The 17,169-nt window shown below is 45.2% G+C and overlaps 1 protein-coding gene across 2 annotated transcripts in view; it reads left to right on the top strand.

Annotated features, from left to right (window-relative positions):
• The window catches only part of LOC105353778 (zinc finger protein 436), a 101,214-nt gene extending 84,509 nt beyond the window's left edge, over nucleotides 1–16,705 (top strand). The window contains exons 2-7 of one of the 2 annotated variants that reach the window (XM_023966228.1): nucleotides 10,217–10,297; nucleotides 11,291–11,471; nucleotides 11,577–11,692; nucleotides 12,033–12,277; nucleotides 12,477–12,691; nucleotides 15,272–16,705. In XM_023966228.1, coding sequence (XP_023821996.1) covers nucleotides 10,217–10,297; nucleotides 11,291–11,471; nucleotides 11,577–11,692; nucleotides 12,033–12,277; nucleotides 12,477–12,691; nucleotides 15,272–16,523 — 2,090 coding nt within the window. In that variant the 3' untranslated portion in view covers nucleotides 16,524–16,705. The remainder of the gene's footprint in view (nucleotides 1–10,216; nucleotides 10,298–11,290; nucleotides 11,472–11,576; nucleotides 11,693–12,032; nucleotides 12,278–12,476; nucleotides 12,692–15,271) is intronic. The other variant, XM_023966222.1, reaches the window with a different exon arrangement.
• Nucleotides 16,706–17,169: the final 464 nt, after the last annotated feature.

The raw sequence follows: 17,169 nt of genomic DNA, 5'->3' as shown, positions 1-17,169 counted from the left end.
TTCGTACTTAAAAAGGTTTGAAATTTGAGTGGACATGTGAATACACAATTGCAAGAACACACAAATAAATCAATTCAATTCAATTTTATTTATTTAGCCCAAATTCACAACAACAGTCGTCTCGATGGGCTTCGAAGTAAAACATGAACTCAAAAGGATCATGAATACAAAGAGTTCAATAGAAAAATACTAAAATGAACTAACAAACTGACTAAGCTATACTGGCATCCCTGCCCTTAGACCACCCTTCGCGGTAAGGAAAAACTCCTAAAAAAACGGATTCTGGAAAAAACGAAGAAACCTCAGGGGTGTCCACATGAAGGAGGGATCCTCCCCCAGGACGGACAGGCGATTTACCAGAACTCTTAGAGAAGAATTAACTTATCTAAATCTACAACTACACATATAAAAGTCCAGCAGACGAGCTTCATCCAGATGGAGTTGGGGAACGGCTGGGGGTAATTCATAAGTCTTTCTCCCCCTGGAAGGGAAAGAGGGACAGTAAATGAATCACTGCACCAAAAAGAGGCATGGAGACTAAATGATGAATAAATAAATGATAGAGAATAGAGGACAGAAGGAGGGTAGAAGTAAATGAGAAAGGAGGACAGATCCCCAGTTCACTATAGTTTCCCCAGCTTCTGGTAAGGGTTAGGGTTAAGGTTAGGGGTCAGGGCTAGGCTTAAGGGGGGGTAGAGGGGAGTCTTTTTAGTAGTCTGTGGGTACGGTCGGGTAGGGTCGAGTCATGTTGAAGATGGGTTAAGATACAGGCAGGATCTGGAGCAGCATACTAACAACTAATTGTTATTGTTCAGTTTAATTTAAACACATTAACATTAAGTTAAATAATCTCTGAATACTAACTAGTCTGACAATAAGCCTGTCCACAGAGGAATGTTTTCAGTCTAACTTTGAATGTAGAAACTGAGTCGGCCTCTCTTACATGAGCTGGGAGTTTATTCCATAAAACAGGGGCTTGGTGGCTAAACGCTCTACCTCCAACCGTACTTTGACTAATTCTAGGAACCACAAGCAGTCCTGCATTTTGCGAGCGAAGTGTTCTGATTGGATGGTAAGGGACTATGAGGTCCTTAATATAGGACGGGGCCATTCCATGTAAGGCCTTATAGGTTAACAGGAGGATCTTGAACTTGATTCTAGAATCAGCTGGGAGCTATTTGCGGATGTGAAAAAATGCTGAGATATGTGAGCCTTAAATGATAAATCTGGTCAAATAAAACCCCAAGGTTTCTAACTGTGGAATTGGGGGCTATACTTATGCCATCCAGGGAGACTATCTGAGCAGACAGAGCATCTCTGAGGTTTTTAGGACCAAGTATAATGACCTCAGTTTTTTCTGGGTTCAAGAGGAGGTCATTAATTGTCATCCAGGTCTTGATGTCTCTGATGCAGGCGTTCAGTTTCTCTATCTGGTCATTCTGGTCAGGCTTCATGGATAAATACAACTGCGTATCGTCGGCATAACAATGAAAATTAATGCTGTGTTTCCTGATTATGTTTCCTAGGGGTAGCATGTAAAGCGTAAACAGGATCGGTCCCAAGACTGAGCCCTGTGGGACTCCATAGTTGACTCGAGTGCACTGAGAGGAATGGCCATTTACATTAACGAACTGATACCTATTGGACAGATAGGATTTAAACCACTGGAGAGCAGATCCTCTGATCCCTATGTCCTGCTCTAATCTATGGAGTAAAATACCGTGGTCGATAGTGTCAAAGGCTGCACTGAGGTCCAACAGGACCAGAATAGAAAGTAGTCCCTTTTCTGAGGCCAATAACAAGTCATTAGAGACTCTAACTAGTGCAGTTTCCGTACTGTGGTGGGGTCTAAACCCCGACTGAAAGTCTTCAAAGTGGCTGTTGTCCTGTAGGTGGCAGTAAAGCTGCTTAACTACAACTCTTTCTAGGATTTTAGAAATAAAGGGCAGGTTTGATATCGGTCTATAGTTGGCCAAGATGCTAGGATCCAAACTGGGCTTTTTCAGAAGAGGTTTAACAACTGCATATTTAAAAGACTGTGGCATGTAACCCGTTTCCAGAGAGGTATTTATCATTGTTAATATGGGATCATTAATTAGGGGAAAAGTTTCTTTAAAAAGTCTAGTGGGAATTGGGTCTAACAGACACGTTGAGGATTTGGAGGACGTAATAATTGATGTTATTTCCGCTTGATCCACAGCAGTGAATAATAATAATAATGGATTGGATTTATCTGCGCTTTTCAAGACACTCAAAGCGCTTACATTGTGTCCATTATTCATTCACTCCTCATTCATACTTGGTGACGGTAAGCTACGGTTGTAGCCAAAGCTGCCCTGGGGCAGACTGACAGAGGCTTGGCTGCCAGTTCGCGCCTACGGCCCCTCTGACCATCACCGGGAGCATTCATGCACATTCACACACCAGTGGAGCCACACTGGAGGCAAGGAGGGTGAAGTGTCTTGCCCAAGGACACAACGACATTTTTGGCTGGTGGGAGCGGGGATCGAACCGCCAACCCTTCGGTCATTGGACGACCCGCTCAACCACCTGAGCCACTGTCGCTCCAAGCAAGTTGCAGTGAAGCAGTCTAATGTTACAGAGGTTTCTACGGATGCCTCCATTTCTACCACTTCAGCCTGTTCTGGGCTAATAGTAGGAATAACTTGATTTAACTTATGTCTAATATTTGAGATTTTACTATCAAAAAATGTAAGAAAATCATCAGAGCTGAGAGAAACAGGAACATGTGGTTCTACTGAGCTCTGACTGCGAGTTAATCTAGCAATAGTGCTAAAAAGAAATCTTGGATTGTTTCCATTCTCTGATATTAAGGTTGAATAGTACTGGCTTCTAGCTCTACGCAGAGCTTTTTTATAATTTAATAGGCTATGTTTCCAGATATCCAGAGACTGCTCTGAACCGGAGCGGCGCCATTCTCTTTCCAACTTACGGGTTTCTCGTTTAAGAGAACGAGTTTCAGCGTTAAACCACGGTGCTACTCGGTTTTGTCTAACGAACTTAGGTTTCAAGGGGGCAACAACATGGAGTGTACTCCTGAGGGCTGGTAAGGCATCATTAACAAAGTGGTCATTTATATTAGGACTGATACTATGGGAGCTGGTCTCAGAGTATTTTCTCAGAATATCACTAAGTACTGGCTGAACTGTGTGTTTAAACTCAGACACAGAACGGTCAGTTAAGGTTCTTCTAAGTTGTTTCTTATTCACTGGGGCAGAAGGATGTTCCAGTGTAAACTGGAAGGTAATCAGAAAGTGATCAGAAATGATGGGGTTAAGAGGAAGGACACTCAGCTGGCTGATCTCTATCCCATGGGTTAGAACAAGGTCCAGGGTGTGCTTATGACAGTGAGTGGGTTCATTCACACTTTGGGTGAAACCAACATCGTCTAATAAAGCTGCAAAAGCCTTTCCTAGGCCAGGGGCATCAAACTCATTTTGGTTCGGGGGCCACATTTAACCCGTCTGATCTCAACTGGGCCAGACCAGTAGCATAAAGGCAAAAAAAACAGCTTTATTCTTGTTTTATTTACCCAATTGGAAAACATGCCTCAACCAACATGGTAGCCTAATCATTTATTATTACACATTCATTCACAGAGGCCAATGGATCTTAAATAAAATTAATTTCACTTTAAAAAATATTGGTTTATTCAATTTTATACCGCCTGAATATTTTAAATCTGACACCGAAGCAATCCTGATAATAAATTCAAGAGGGGCTAATGAAAAAAATGAAACATCTTCCTAAAATGTAAACGTCCAAACGATGACAAAATTACACTAAATTAAACTTGCAAACATTTGTGAACATAAGAGTTTGGAGTTAACGTCCTTTCTCTCCTGAAACTTCACCAGACCGTCAATATCAGGATTCAAATCCTGTGCAGCAACACATTTACTGTCATTCAAGTGTGCAAAACACAATGAAATGTCCATTATTATTAACATTCATTATTATAAGAATCTTTGCCTGGTTTCTGCCTGAATTTTGTGGTAACACCTGCCTTCTTTCTGACCTTTGATGGAGCGCCATCAGTCACCAAAATTACATCATGTGACCAGTTCACTCCAACATTGTCCAGCACAGTAACTAGAGAGCTGACTATGTCATCAGCTGTTGTTGTGTCCATCAACTCCAGAAACTCCACTGTGACGGTCTTTTCAGCGCCTCTAATAAATATGCACAGCTGTACATATCTGTGATGTTGGTGCTTTCATCAATAGTGACTGAAAATACAATGAATGACTAGATTCCTTCATTTAGCTGCCCATGATTCCTCAGAGATGTTGGATCTGATCGTAATTCTTTTTTTTTTTTTAAACTTGTCCTGTCCAACAGCTAGGCAAACAGATAAGAACTGAGGGCCTCTTGTGTTGGACATATTTTATTTTAACAAGAGGGGTTATTAATCTTCAGACAAACCAAAGGTATGTCTGAATAAACCCCTTTTGTAATTGAGGCCAAACTTTATTAATTTCAATCATGTTTGAAAATCTTTGGTGTTGGACCGGACGGAAAAGGAAAGAGGGGAAGAAGAGATAGGGACGTTAGCGAGAGGGGGGAGGTAGGAGGGTGATAATAGGAGGGGAAGGGGGGTAAGACCATGAAACAGCATAGAGCAGACAGGTTTACTGGTTGTTTATCATTACGGTATGGTTCAAATGTAGTACAAAAAGGGCGGGGCCTGTTCACACACACTCAAACTAGCTGCAAAAATGTCCACATGTCAACATGTACACAAAACAGATAGTGTTCACGAACGCATACCTATGCCTTTAAACCAACTAGTGTGAAATCTTTCATTCATTCAATCATGCAAACTATTATTGCAAAGGTGAGCTAACACCTGTGCTCAAGTGAGTGTTTATGTTCTTCTAAAATGGATGGTGGAATGTGAAAAGGAGGAGGAGCACCCAGCCACCCCCACACCAATACCCCCGCCGCAGCAGCAGCGGCAGCCGGAATTCCCCCAACGCCATACGGGAACAGGCAGGGAACAACCGCCCCCCGGGCGACCAAGACCGCAGGCCAGGGCCAGCAGGACCGCCGCGAGGCCCCCAGAGCCAGAGAGTAGGGAGGCGCAGAGGGAAAGAGAGCGCCGCCCCAGCCCAGCCAGGAAAGCAGCCCCCACGCCGCGCCGGAAGAGCCCAACGCAGGGCCCCACCGGAGAGGGACGCCCACAGCCCCAGACGAGCACCCCACCACCACCCAGGAGTTGCGGGCATCCCCCCGCCCCGACCCCAGGTACGAGCCAGGACCCCCCAAGGGAGACCCGCCCCGCACTCCAGGCAGCCACCCACCCGTCCCACGGTTGGTCCAGGTAGGAGCAAGGCAGGGGCCCGCCGCCCCCGCCCAGGAGGGGGGAACCCCGGGGAAAAAAGGGTGGCCCACAAGGGGTGTTATAAATATGGCCCGACCAGGCTCGGCCATGTTGGAAGTTTGGCGGGGCCCAGGGGCAAGGACCAGGACCCATCCCCCAGGGACACGAACACCCCCGGCTCAGGTGTAATATGAACCCCCCCACCGCGCGGAGAGAGCACCGCCGGGCCCAGGGAGCCGGCACCCAAGGGACACGGCCGCCATCGCCAAGAGGCCCGCACCCCCCACCAGGGAAGGGGTAGGGGACAGATGGACCCAGGTCCCACCTTCCTTGTAAAATGTGTGTGCGTGTATGTGTGTTTGTGTGCATGTGTGTGTGTTTATGTTTGAATGTATATATTGAAGGGGGAGGGGTGTGTGTACTAAGGGGGGTGCAGTTAAAATTGGCGAGTAGGGCACTAAGGGGACATCTCCTGATTACTCACAGTGATGTCCCCTCACCCTCCCCACCAAGGGGCCCTAAATGTCTAAGGTGCGGTTAAAATTGGCGGGTAGGGTGCCAGGAGGACATCTGCTGCTTGCTTGCAGTGATGTCCAAGCACCCCCCCTACCAAGGACCCTACATGTCTAAGGTGCAAATAAAACCGAAAGAGGGGGGGCCCACTCCATACGGCAACCATAGGAGGGGGCCACTGCCAAGTAGCCCCCCCCCAAGGCGCATCGCAGGCTAGACCCCCCCACCCCCTCACCCTAATATGAGGTTATATGAGGAAGGGGGTAAGTTGGGGACAGCTGATCGTATGATCGATCTGATCGTAATTCTTGACAGACTCATGTTTAAGGTCGACTGCTTTTTGGGGCACAAGACTTCTGCAGCATACAGCCTTTTTCAATAAGTTCACCATCAGAAAATGGATTGGATGTTTGCTCCAACTTGTTTGCAATAAGGTAGCTAGGTGTCACTGCTCCATCACTGACGTCACGGCTGCAGTAAATGCAGATGGTTATTAATCGGTCCAGCTAATAGTTGCTAAATCTTTTTTTTCTTAACTGCAAATGGTGAAACTTTTCTTTGTGGAGAGTCTCATAGTGGGGCTGAATGTTATGTTCTTGGATAACCTGTTGATGACATACCAAGCATGCAGGTTTGCATTCAGCTCCGTGAACAAATAAAACGCTTTCCATTTTCCTGGAAAGCTCAGCACTTAACTTCAACCTTTTTTTTTTCTTTTTGACAACATTTTGGTCATTAGTATGTCACTACTGATCGTCCTTCAGTGATGAGGCTCACAGGGAACCAAACTACTGCCTAGCCAGACACAGAGCTGTTATGTTTCGTTTTTGGCACATGCAGAGAGTTATGTTGTAGAGGGCTGCATTGGGATCGGGTCCCGCCGGGTCCCGTGGGACCCAACCCAAATCTCGCGGGATTGGGCGGTTTGAATTGTGCTGCGGGCGGGAGCGGAAGGCAAAAAAAAAAAACCGCGGGATCAGTGCTGCCATGAATATCTCATGAATATATAATAGCGGATTACGTTAGGCTGAGCGGCTGTTGGATTCTTATGTACTGAAGCTCCGTGAAGGCACCAGGTAGAGACGCCCAATGGCCTCTGTCATCTAACCTGTTGTTGGGGGTGTGCAACGCCCCGCCTCTTACTAAGAGCGCGCTTCAGGCCGTCTGTCTAGGCGCGCACACACGCACACTTTTAACCGAACAGGAATGTGAAAATATATTTAATAATTAAGTTGCACATTACACAAAGAGGAATGCATGAAAAGATGAGGCTGGAGGAGGGACATGAATCTCTATAATAATATCAATACAAATACGTGTTTTTTTCCTGCGGGACGGGAGACGATACAAAATCAATGCATCTCTATTACTGTGCGGGACTAAATTCTCTGAGTTTTGCGGGTGCGGGCGGGAGTGGACATACATATTGCGGGAGCGGGCGGGATTGTAACGCAAACGTTGCGGGAGCGGGCGGGATTGGTCAAAAATTCAGCGGGCGCGGGCGGGAGCGGGAAGAAGAAAATGGTCCCGTGCAGGGCTCTATTATGTTGTTTCACCTGTTAAGCTTTTCCTTTGCTCCCCCTAGTGGCGGAATTGCGCATTTCGGTTATTTCTTTAGAAAATTCATAACTCGTCACAGTAATGGACTAGAAACTTGCTTTCTTTTTAAAACATTTTTGCGATTTTTACTCTTCGTGTGTGGGCCGGACTAAACCACCTGGCAGGCCAGATAGGGCCCACTGGCCATATGTTTGACACCCTGTCCTAGACAGTCACTGGGGTCATCAACATGAATATTAAAATCCTCTATTATTATGATTTGATCAGAATCTAAAACAATAGTTGATAGGAAGTCAGAAAACTCAGTTTAAAAATTCTGAAAACGGGCCGGGGGGGCGATAAATAATTATGAATAAAACAGGTTTTTGAGTCTTCCTGTTTGGGTGATTTATAGACAATATGATGCTTTCAAATGAATTATAAGTATTTTTAACTTTAGGGTTGAGAAGTAAGCTAGACTGTGATATTACTGCCAAACCACCTCCTTTCCCTGAAATCCTGGATTTCTGATAGTTAGCATAAGTGTGGGGGGGGGGGGGTTGCTTCATTCAATCTAACATAGTCATCCTGTTGGAGCCAAGTTTCTGTTAAGGCTAAAAGACTGAGGTTGTTATCAATGATTAACTCGTTGACTAAGAGGGACTTGGAGGAAATGGATCGAATGTTTAATAAACCGCATTTAATTACATCATAATTCTGCTTGTGAGAACTGCTGTCTGTCACCTTAAGGTTTCTATGACGAGATCCTTTCATTTGTCCTTCAGCACATAAGCTAAAGCTTGAACCTGCTTAAAAAGCGGCTGTACATTTCATCACTGACTAAGTTCAGCAGGGGACCAGAGAGTGTCGGACATCGTCTTAGCCAGTTTACACACCGAAGTTACGTTTAACTTAACCACCTCTGATTGTCTCCGTCGGGCATCATTACCGCCTGCGTGAATCACGACTCGACGGAACCTGGACTTACTCTGAGCTAACATCCTATGGTTCCCCTCGATGTCACCAGCTCTGGCCCCCGGATAACACCTGACTGTAGGCTTTTGGGAGGGCGCTGGGGTGCTAACTGGATTAGGCGCGGCCGCGCTACGAGTAACGACCTGGCTAGCCGGCTTAGCTTCCACTGTGCGGAGCCGCGCTTCTAACTGCTCCAGCCTGGCCTCCAAGTCTAACACAAGACTACACTTAACACACCTACCGCTATCTTCACTGACAGGAAATCCGTTGATGAGTATGATCCATACATACAGTGGTGGACAAATTTGTTGGTACCCCTCAGTTAAAGAAAGAAAGTCCACAATGCTCACTGAAATGACTTGAAACGTTCAAAAGTAACAATACATTAAAAGTTATTGAAAATTAAGTAATCAAAATCTGCCATTACTTTTGAGTTGTTGATTAACAGAATTATTTAAAAAAACAAACTAATGAAATGGGGCTGGACAAAAATGATGGTACCCATAACTTAATATTTTGTTGCCCAACATTTTGAGGCAATCACTGCAATGAAACGGTTTCTGTGTTTGTCAATGAGCCTTCTGCACCTGTCCACAGGTATTTTGGCCCCCTCCTCATGAGCAAACTGCTCCAGTTGTCTCTGGTTTGACAGGCGTCTTCTCCAAATGGCATGTTTCAGCTCATTCCACTGATGTTCAATGGGTTTCAGATCTGGGCTCATAGGAGGCCACTTCAGCATAGTCCAACGCTTTTCTCTCAGCCATTCTTGGAGGAACTGAGCCTCCTCCATGTTTCACAGTAGGGACAGTGTTCTTTTGCTTGGATGCTTCATTTTTGAGTCTACCAACAGAGAGCTGATGTGCCTTACCAAAAAGCTCCAGCTCGGTCTCATCTGTCCAAAGGACATTTTCCCAGAAGCTTTGTAGCTTGTCAACATGCAATTTTGCAAATTCCAGTCTGGCTTTTTAATGATTTCCTTTCAACAGTGGTGTCCTCCTTGGTCGTCTTCCATGAAGTCCACTCTGGCTCAAACAACGAGGAATGGTGTGATCTGACACTGATGTACCTTGATGTGGGAGTTCACCTTTAATGTCTTTGGAGGTTGTTCTGGGCTCTTTGGATACAGTTCCAACTATCCGTGTCCTCAATTTGTCGTCAATTTTCCTCTTCCTCTTCGTCCAGGGAGGTTGGCTACTGTCCCGTGGGTCTTAAACTTCTGAATAATATGTTCCACTGTGGTCACAGGAACATCAAGCTGCTTAGAGATGGTTTTATAGCCTTTACCTTTACCATGTTTGTCTATAATTGTGTTTCTTATGTCCTGGGACAATTCTCTCTTTGGCTTTCTGTTGTCCACGTTCAGTGTGGTTCACACCTTTTCACCAAACAGCAACGTGACTATTTGTCTCCCTTTAAATAGGCAGACTGACTGATTCTGGGTCTGAAAACAGCTGTGATGTCAATTAAGGGACAAGTTCATCATGACCCCCTGGACAATTAGTTCTCAGTCTTTCACAGAGGTACCATCATTTTTGTCCAGCCCTATTTCATTCGTTTTTTTTTTTAATAATTCTGTTAATCAACAACTCAAAAGTATTGGCTGATTTTGATTATTTCATTTTCAATAACTTTTATTGTATTGTTACTTTTGAACGTTTCAAGTCATTTCAGTGAGCATTGTGGACTTTATTTCTTTAACTGAGGGGTACCAACAAATTTGTCCACCACTGTACCAAATGTCTTGTTTGAGTTACAAATCAAGGATGACTCACACACACATCCAGTGAGTGGATTTTCTCTCCATATTCCATTGTGGGTAAAATTCTGTCTTTGTCCCGGGAAAAGCGCTGGAGCCCAAACCGCGTGGCTACAAGGAAACGGTCCAGACGGAACAACCGAAAGAGGAGCTGCTCTCACCGCCGCCTGGTGAGTTGGAGTCTGTCAGGACATCAGTTTTCTGGTTAGAAGCTTGTGGACCCACAAAGCCGTAGAATGTGCTCAAAAGTGATTTCCACCCACCAGTTTTTGAGACAGAAAAACGTCTGGATACTCTGAGTGACCTTCCTCTGTTCCTCCTCTCGTCCTTGTCTCTCCCTCATGCTTCCCCTTTGACCCTTGTCTGATTGTCCTCTGGTCCTCCAGAGATGGTTAGGACATGTCCAGAGGAGAGACGCTGAATCTATTGGTAAAAGGATGCTGAGTCTAGAGCTGCCAGAGGTCTAGAGGAAGACCAGAGATGAACATGAAGGTCACTGCTGTTAGAGGTTAGGATGCAGCAGACGGGGTTAGACGGAGGAAGCTAATTGGCTGTGGTGAAAGGAGAAGAACTTTTTCTCCTCTGATGTTCCTGTGCTTCTCCTCTTTTCCTCCTTTGATCCTGTTGGGATCTTCGTCTGATGCTCATTTTTCTTAACTGTCTGGACAATCAGAGGAGAAATCAGAGGAGAGAAATCTCCAGACGTGATGAGTTTCACTGAAAGGAGTGAAAAGACTCCCCAGATGAAGGAAAGAACTTTTTTTATTGAAAATGGTTTTGCTTTGGTAAACTTCACTAAGGTTCTGGTAAAACTTAGAACCAATTCTGGTCGGAACCGGTCCATTAACCCTTGTGCTATCTTAGATTACCCCCCCCCCCCCTTCCATTGAGGTGTTCTCCCTACCATGACAAAAGTGGATAAAGGTGGAAAGATTTCATGTAATCCATGGACACCAGTGAAGATCACAAATCATTGAAGAAAAAGGTTCAGAGCACTGTCTAGTGGGTCTAGATGACCCAACTCCCAACGTTAAAGTGCCTGGGATAGCACAAGGGTTACGAACGATCATAGAGACCAAATCTGTAGAGACGGACCTTTCTGAAGACGTTTTTGTAAAGGTTTGTCTCAGAGGGAACAAAAAAGATGAATCTGTTGTTTTTAGGCGTGGAAGACCCTGTGAGGCTCCACTTTCCTCAGAACAACAACGAAGATGGTGATGATGGTGGTGATGGTGCTTTTGATAATGAAGCCAATGATGAAGACGAGCAGCTGGCAGAACAGGTCCAGCCTTCAGCGAGTTCCAGGGAAAAGTCCAAGGATCCGGATTTTGAACTCCCAAGGAGGTGACAAACCTACGGCTGCTTTAACGGTTTAGAAGAAGAGAACCGTCCTCCTTTGAGCTGATTGGACTTGAATACGTGTTTATACTTTGGGTCCGTGTCCCACAGACCGCAGCGGCGCCCAGTCCGGCCCAACAGAGCCCGGACCAGAAGCAGTCCAACCCACCTGAACCTCAGGATTCGGTTCATGCAGGACACAAACATGGACATGTTGCACAGTTCTGGTAAGTCCTCTGTGTCTTTAGCCTTAGGACGCCCAGAACTGTTGGTAATCTGGTGACTTTAGAACTGCGGTCATCAGAACATCCTAATCTGTCCTGATAGTTCCCAAACTGACAACAGTTGTAGCGCTAGCTTTGCTAATGCAGGGAATACTGTACTTTCCGTACTATATAGCCATGGTTTCCATGGTCTCCTAAAAGCATGATAACTGGAGATGTCAGACGATTGTCTGGATTCTGACATGGATGTTAACAGACTTCTTCCAGGATCCAAACAGACCAGTTCATCACTGAATGATGAACCGTTTGAGGATCTTCTCAATGAATTTGGTTTCTCTCCTAGTTTTTAAGGACACTATTGTCCGGGACCTCAGCTTTCCTCAAAGTCTTCAAGAGTCAGAATTCGTGGATCTTCTCAGGTCCTCCTTCCCGCCAATGGCTGAGAGTGACAAAGACTTTGAGATCCACACCCTCAACCATAGTAAGAGGCTGATAAAGCTGCCGCTGAAGACCATGGCTCCCAGGGAGATCATCAGAAGCATGAAGTCCAACGCGCCGCGGGCCACCGTCCTCTTCATCAAGCTGAAGGTAGGTACTGGTTGAGCGAGACGTGATGGAAAAGCAGGAACAGAGAACAGTACATCACACTGCTGTCTGAGAACATTTAGAACCAAATGTACACGTCTTGTGGGCGTGGTCTAATGGCTTTGCAGCTGCTTATTACCATTTTTAGCTTAACGGCTTTAAAAGCCTTACATGCTGTTTGTGAAACGTTCAACACTTGCAGAGGCCAGAAGCTGAGAAGAAGTCAGAGGAAACGTCTGAAGAGAAACTCAAAGGAGCATCTGAGGAGATCAAGGGGAAATCTGAGGAGGAGAAAGAGGAGAAGCCGAAGGAGGACAATGAGGAGATGGAAGATTCCCACGAATCAACAGTAGAGGACACACCTTCATCTACTGATGCTGTACCAGAAGAAGAGGATGTTGCTGGACCGAGTTCAAGGTAATTGACATTTGCTTACCACGCCCACATTCCTTATATAGTCATATCCTACGTTATCTTATTTCGTTCAGCTCCAACTAGGGATCCATGTATGGAATTTTCACAAAAATATATGAAAAAAGTTCGAATAATAATAATAATACATTTTATTTGAAAATAATGTGCTTTACATTTAGAAGAAAAATCTTAAACCGCTACATTATAAAACAGGAATAACAATAATTCACAAATAACAAAGAGAAAAAACAACCAAAAAGTAGTGGAGCTGTGAAGTGGCGTGCGGGGAAAGGAGCTCAATAAGGTAGTCAGGGGCAGTTCCACGGAGGCATTGGTAGGTGAGGAGACAGAGTTTGTAATGAATTCTGAAACGGATGGGCAACCAGCGAAGTGACTGGAGGACAGGAGTGATGTGGTCAAATTTGCGTCTCCTCTTCAGGACCCTAGCAGCGCAGTTTTGGATGAAGCTTTTCCAGGCTGCTGCCATAAATCCCCACAAGGAGAGCAATGCAGTTGTCTAGTCTGGAGGAGATAAAAGCACGGATCAGTTTTCACTTTTACCAGGTACCAGGTGTGTGCAAATCTTGCCGAGTTGTCCAGAATGTGGTGCGTGTTACATTTCTGGTACAGAAAGAAAGAAGAAGAAACGTAAAACTAAACATTCCATGTTGCAGTCCGGTCGAGTTTGTCTTTGTGTGCTTTTTTTGTTTGAATGTGGGAGAAGTTTGATGATGCCCATTTTTAAGAATAAGTTAGATGTGCAGAGTTGTGACAACTACAGATTAATAAAGCTTATGAGCCAAGCAATTGAGTTATGGGAAAGAGTTTCTGAAACTAGACTAAGAGCAGAAGTAAAATTTGTGAGCAGCAGGATGGTTTCATGCCAAGAAAGAGCATTGCAGATGCAATCTTTGCTTTGAGTATGTTAATAGAGAAGTACAGAGAAGTTCAAAGAGAGCTACACTGTCTCTGTAGATCTGGAGAAAACTTATGACAGGGTATCCAGATAGGAACTGTGGTTTTATATAAAGAAGTCTCGAGTGACAGAGAAGAATGTTAGAGCAGTGCAGGACATGAATGAGGGCTGTAAGACAGTGGTGAGGAGTGCTGTAGGGATGAACAGAGGAGGTCAAGGTGGAGGTGGGATTACACCAGGGATCCGCTCTGAACCACTTTCTGTTTGCAATGTTGATGGACAGGCTGACAGACAAGGTTAGTCAGGAATCACATAGACTATGATGTTTGCAGATGATATTGTGATTTGTAGTGAGAGCAGAGAACAGGTGGAGGAGAAGCTAGAGAGGTGGAGGTTTGTCCTGGAAAGGAGAGGAATGAAGGTTAGCTGCAGGAAAACGGAGAATATGTGTGTGAATGAGAGGAACCCAAGAGGAAGAGTGAGGTTACATAGAGAAGTGCTGAAGAAGGAAGATTTGAAGGATCTAGGGTCAAAAGTCAAGAAGAATTTGGATACAAAAAGATTTCCCAAGCTTTAAACATCCAAGGAGCACTATGCAAGCCCATGTGAAAGGAGTTCCAGACCACTGCAAATCTACAAAGAGTTGGCCGTCTGTCTAAACTTTCAGCTCAAACAAGGAGAAAACTGATGAGAGATGCACCCAAGAGGCCCATGATGACTCTGGATAATCTGCAGAGATCTGCATACCCACAGCCACCTGGGAGACACACCAAACATGTGAAAGGTGTATGGTCAGATGAAACCAAAATCCAACTTTTGAGCAACAATGCAAAATGTTCTGCAACACAGCTCATTACCCTGAACACACCATCCCCACTATCAAACATGGTGGTGGTAGCATCATGGTCTGGGCCTGCTTTTCTCCAACAGGGACAGGGAGGATGGTTAGTATGGTTAACCTGGTTAACCTCCTCTCTGACCTGGTGTTCTGGCTCTCCCGTGGTATTGCTATTGTATTGTACCGCTTCAATCTCAAGTTGTGATGGGAGTTGTCATTTGTGGATGTGAGAACATTGGGCTACCAGTTGCTTAGCAGTTAGGCTTGATTGTGGGTTTGGAAGCATCCATACACTCCACATACTCTGCATGTAACCTCTCTGAGTAGAACTGCTTAAGTAGTAGCATTCCAACAGGAACCCGTTCTCACATTGAGTCCATGTCCGTCTTGTTCCAGTAGCCCACTTTCAATCAGGGTGCTCTGGTTCCCCTAGACCTGAAGCAGACCTGGTTGGTAGAGTGACGTCTGAGCCGGCATGACATGGTTTATTGTCTCTGATGGGTTATGAGGTAGTCAGCAGCATGGAGGGTCTTGCCCTAGGACCCCCACTGGATGGTCTTGTTTGTTCAATGCTTTCCCTGGGAAATTTACCCACACGACACATTGAATCCATTAAATATTGTTTGTGAAGTAGAGTTTGACTATGTGCTTGAGAGGGGGTGGGAGAAAGCAACTGTGTTTATTCCAATCTCTATTATGTTTTACTGGACATCACTGATGGGTCAACCGAAGTGAGGAAAGTATTGATTTACCTGATGAAAGAACAAATGTTTAAACATAAGACTTTGCTGTGTTCATCAAGTAATGTGAGATTCTTGCTCCTCTGCAGTTCGGGTCCACATGGTTTCAGGGAGGAAACTGGGTCCAAAGACTCACAGGAACCTCAAAGGGACTCTGAGGTGGACGATGTGGATCAAGATGATGCCTCTGCTGAGGATCCAGAATGGAAACTGGAGTCCAAGCAGCAAAAAGAGGTGAAAAAAACAGCAGATAAAACAGATAAAAGTCCAGGAGGACAGCGGAAAAAAAGGGCCTGTAAAGTATGTGGGTTCTTGTACAAATCCCGGGGCAGTTTGGTCAAACACATGTGGACTCACATGAATAAACCTCAAACAGTTTGTGGCGTCTGTGGAGACACTTTTGAATCCACCGAAGAGCTGAAAGAACATCTGAGAACCTATGATAAAGTCCACAAGTGTGAGGAATGTGGGAAAACTTTTATTAATACCTATGTTTTCAAAAGACATTTAGACCAGCACTCCAGAAAGGTGGACATCCAGTGTGAGGTTTGTGGGAAAAAGTTTGTAACCAAGAATGGACTGAGCTTGCACAGCTGGAGCCACATAGAGGAACGGCCGTTCAAGTGCGATATCTGTGATAAGGCCTTTGGTCTGAAAAGTCTTCTGCAGGCTCACAGAAGGAACCACGGGAACCAGTGCCACATCTGCGGTAAGACCCTCTCCAGCACCCGAGGTTTGTCTTGGCACCTGATGAGTCACTCTGAAAAACGCAACTTTGCCTGTGACGTTTGTGGGAAGCGTTTTAAAATTCCCCACGGTCTTAGGATCCACAAGAAGATTCACATGGACAGAGAACGGTCGTTCCTCTGCCATATCTGCTGCAAAACCTTCCACTGCAACGAAACGCTCAAAGTTCACATGATGACCCACAGCAGCGAGAAGCCGTTCGTCTGCCAGGACTGTGGTAAAGGCTTCACGATGAAATCAAGTCTGAAGAGCCACCAACGAATTCACACTGGAGAGAGACCGTACTCCTGCTCCCACTGTGGACGCTGCTTCAAGCTGAAGTCAACCCTCAACAGCCATATCAATACCCACTTAGGCATCAAACGCTTTACTTGCACACTGTGCGGGAAGGCCGCCTCAAATCCGGAACACCTGAGGGTCCACATGAGGACCCACAATGGAGACAGACCCTACAAGTGCTTGCTGTGCGACAAAGCCTTCACGCAGAGCCACTGTCTGAAAACACACATGATGAAGCTCCATCCTGGAGAGAACCCGAGCCAGAACCCAACCGGACCCTTATCAGAACAAACCAAACAGACTTCTGAACATTGAAACAGCAGATTCAGAAGCTGCAGACCGAAGTAGTCCTTTCACTAAAATATTTAATCCATTTGTAACTATTTTCATTAAAGCTAGCACATTAGCACTTTCAGTTGTTGTGAAGTATTGACAGACCTGTTGTTTTACTCTCTGTAACCCTGTAACAATGGGCATTTAAAACAGGTTCAAGAATGCGCTGAATGTGGTTTGTTGAATGTACTCTTAGCATACAGCGTTCACACTACCAGCTACCAGATACTAGCACATGCTACAGCTACAGCTGGAAGATTCTTGGTGTTAAATGTCAACGCAGTGGAAATCTGGTAAATCTTTCTCAAGGCTTTTTCGTTCACTACTCTGTTCCAATATATGAAGGACTTAGGCCGAATCCCAATTGCTTTCCTACCCCCTCTGGCTCCTCCCTATTGCTTCAATTGTAGCAAGTTATTTGACAAGACAAAACAAGCAGATTGGAGCCAGGTATGTCTTTTCTCACAAGTAGAGTAGTGACAGAAGCAACCTCAGTTACAATCAGTCTACCCTACTCTGAAGTGCTTCTGACTGCTCACCTCATTTTCTGCAATTCAGGCGGTCCCTAGTCACACAAGTGTCTGGTCAGTCTAAGGATTGTATAATCAGTAAATCATCAGTGCACATT

The sequence above is a fragment of the Oryzias latipes genome, chromosome 18 (assembly GCF_002234675.1).
Source record: "Oryzias latipes chromosome 18, ASM223467v1".
Lineage (NCBI taxonomy): Eukaryota > Metazoa > Chordata > Actinopteri > Beloniformes > Adrianichthyidae > Oryzias > Oryzias latipes.
This window is presented reverse-complemented; position numbering and strand designations above follow the sequence as displayed.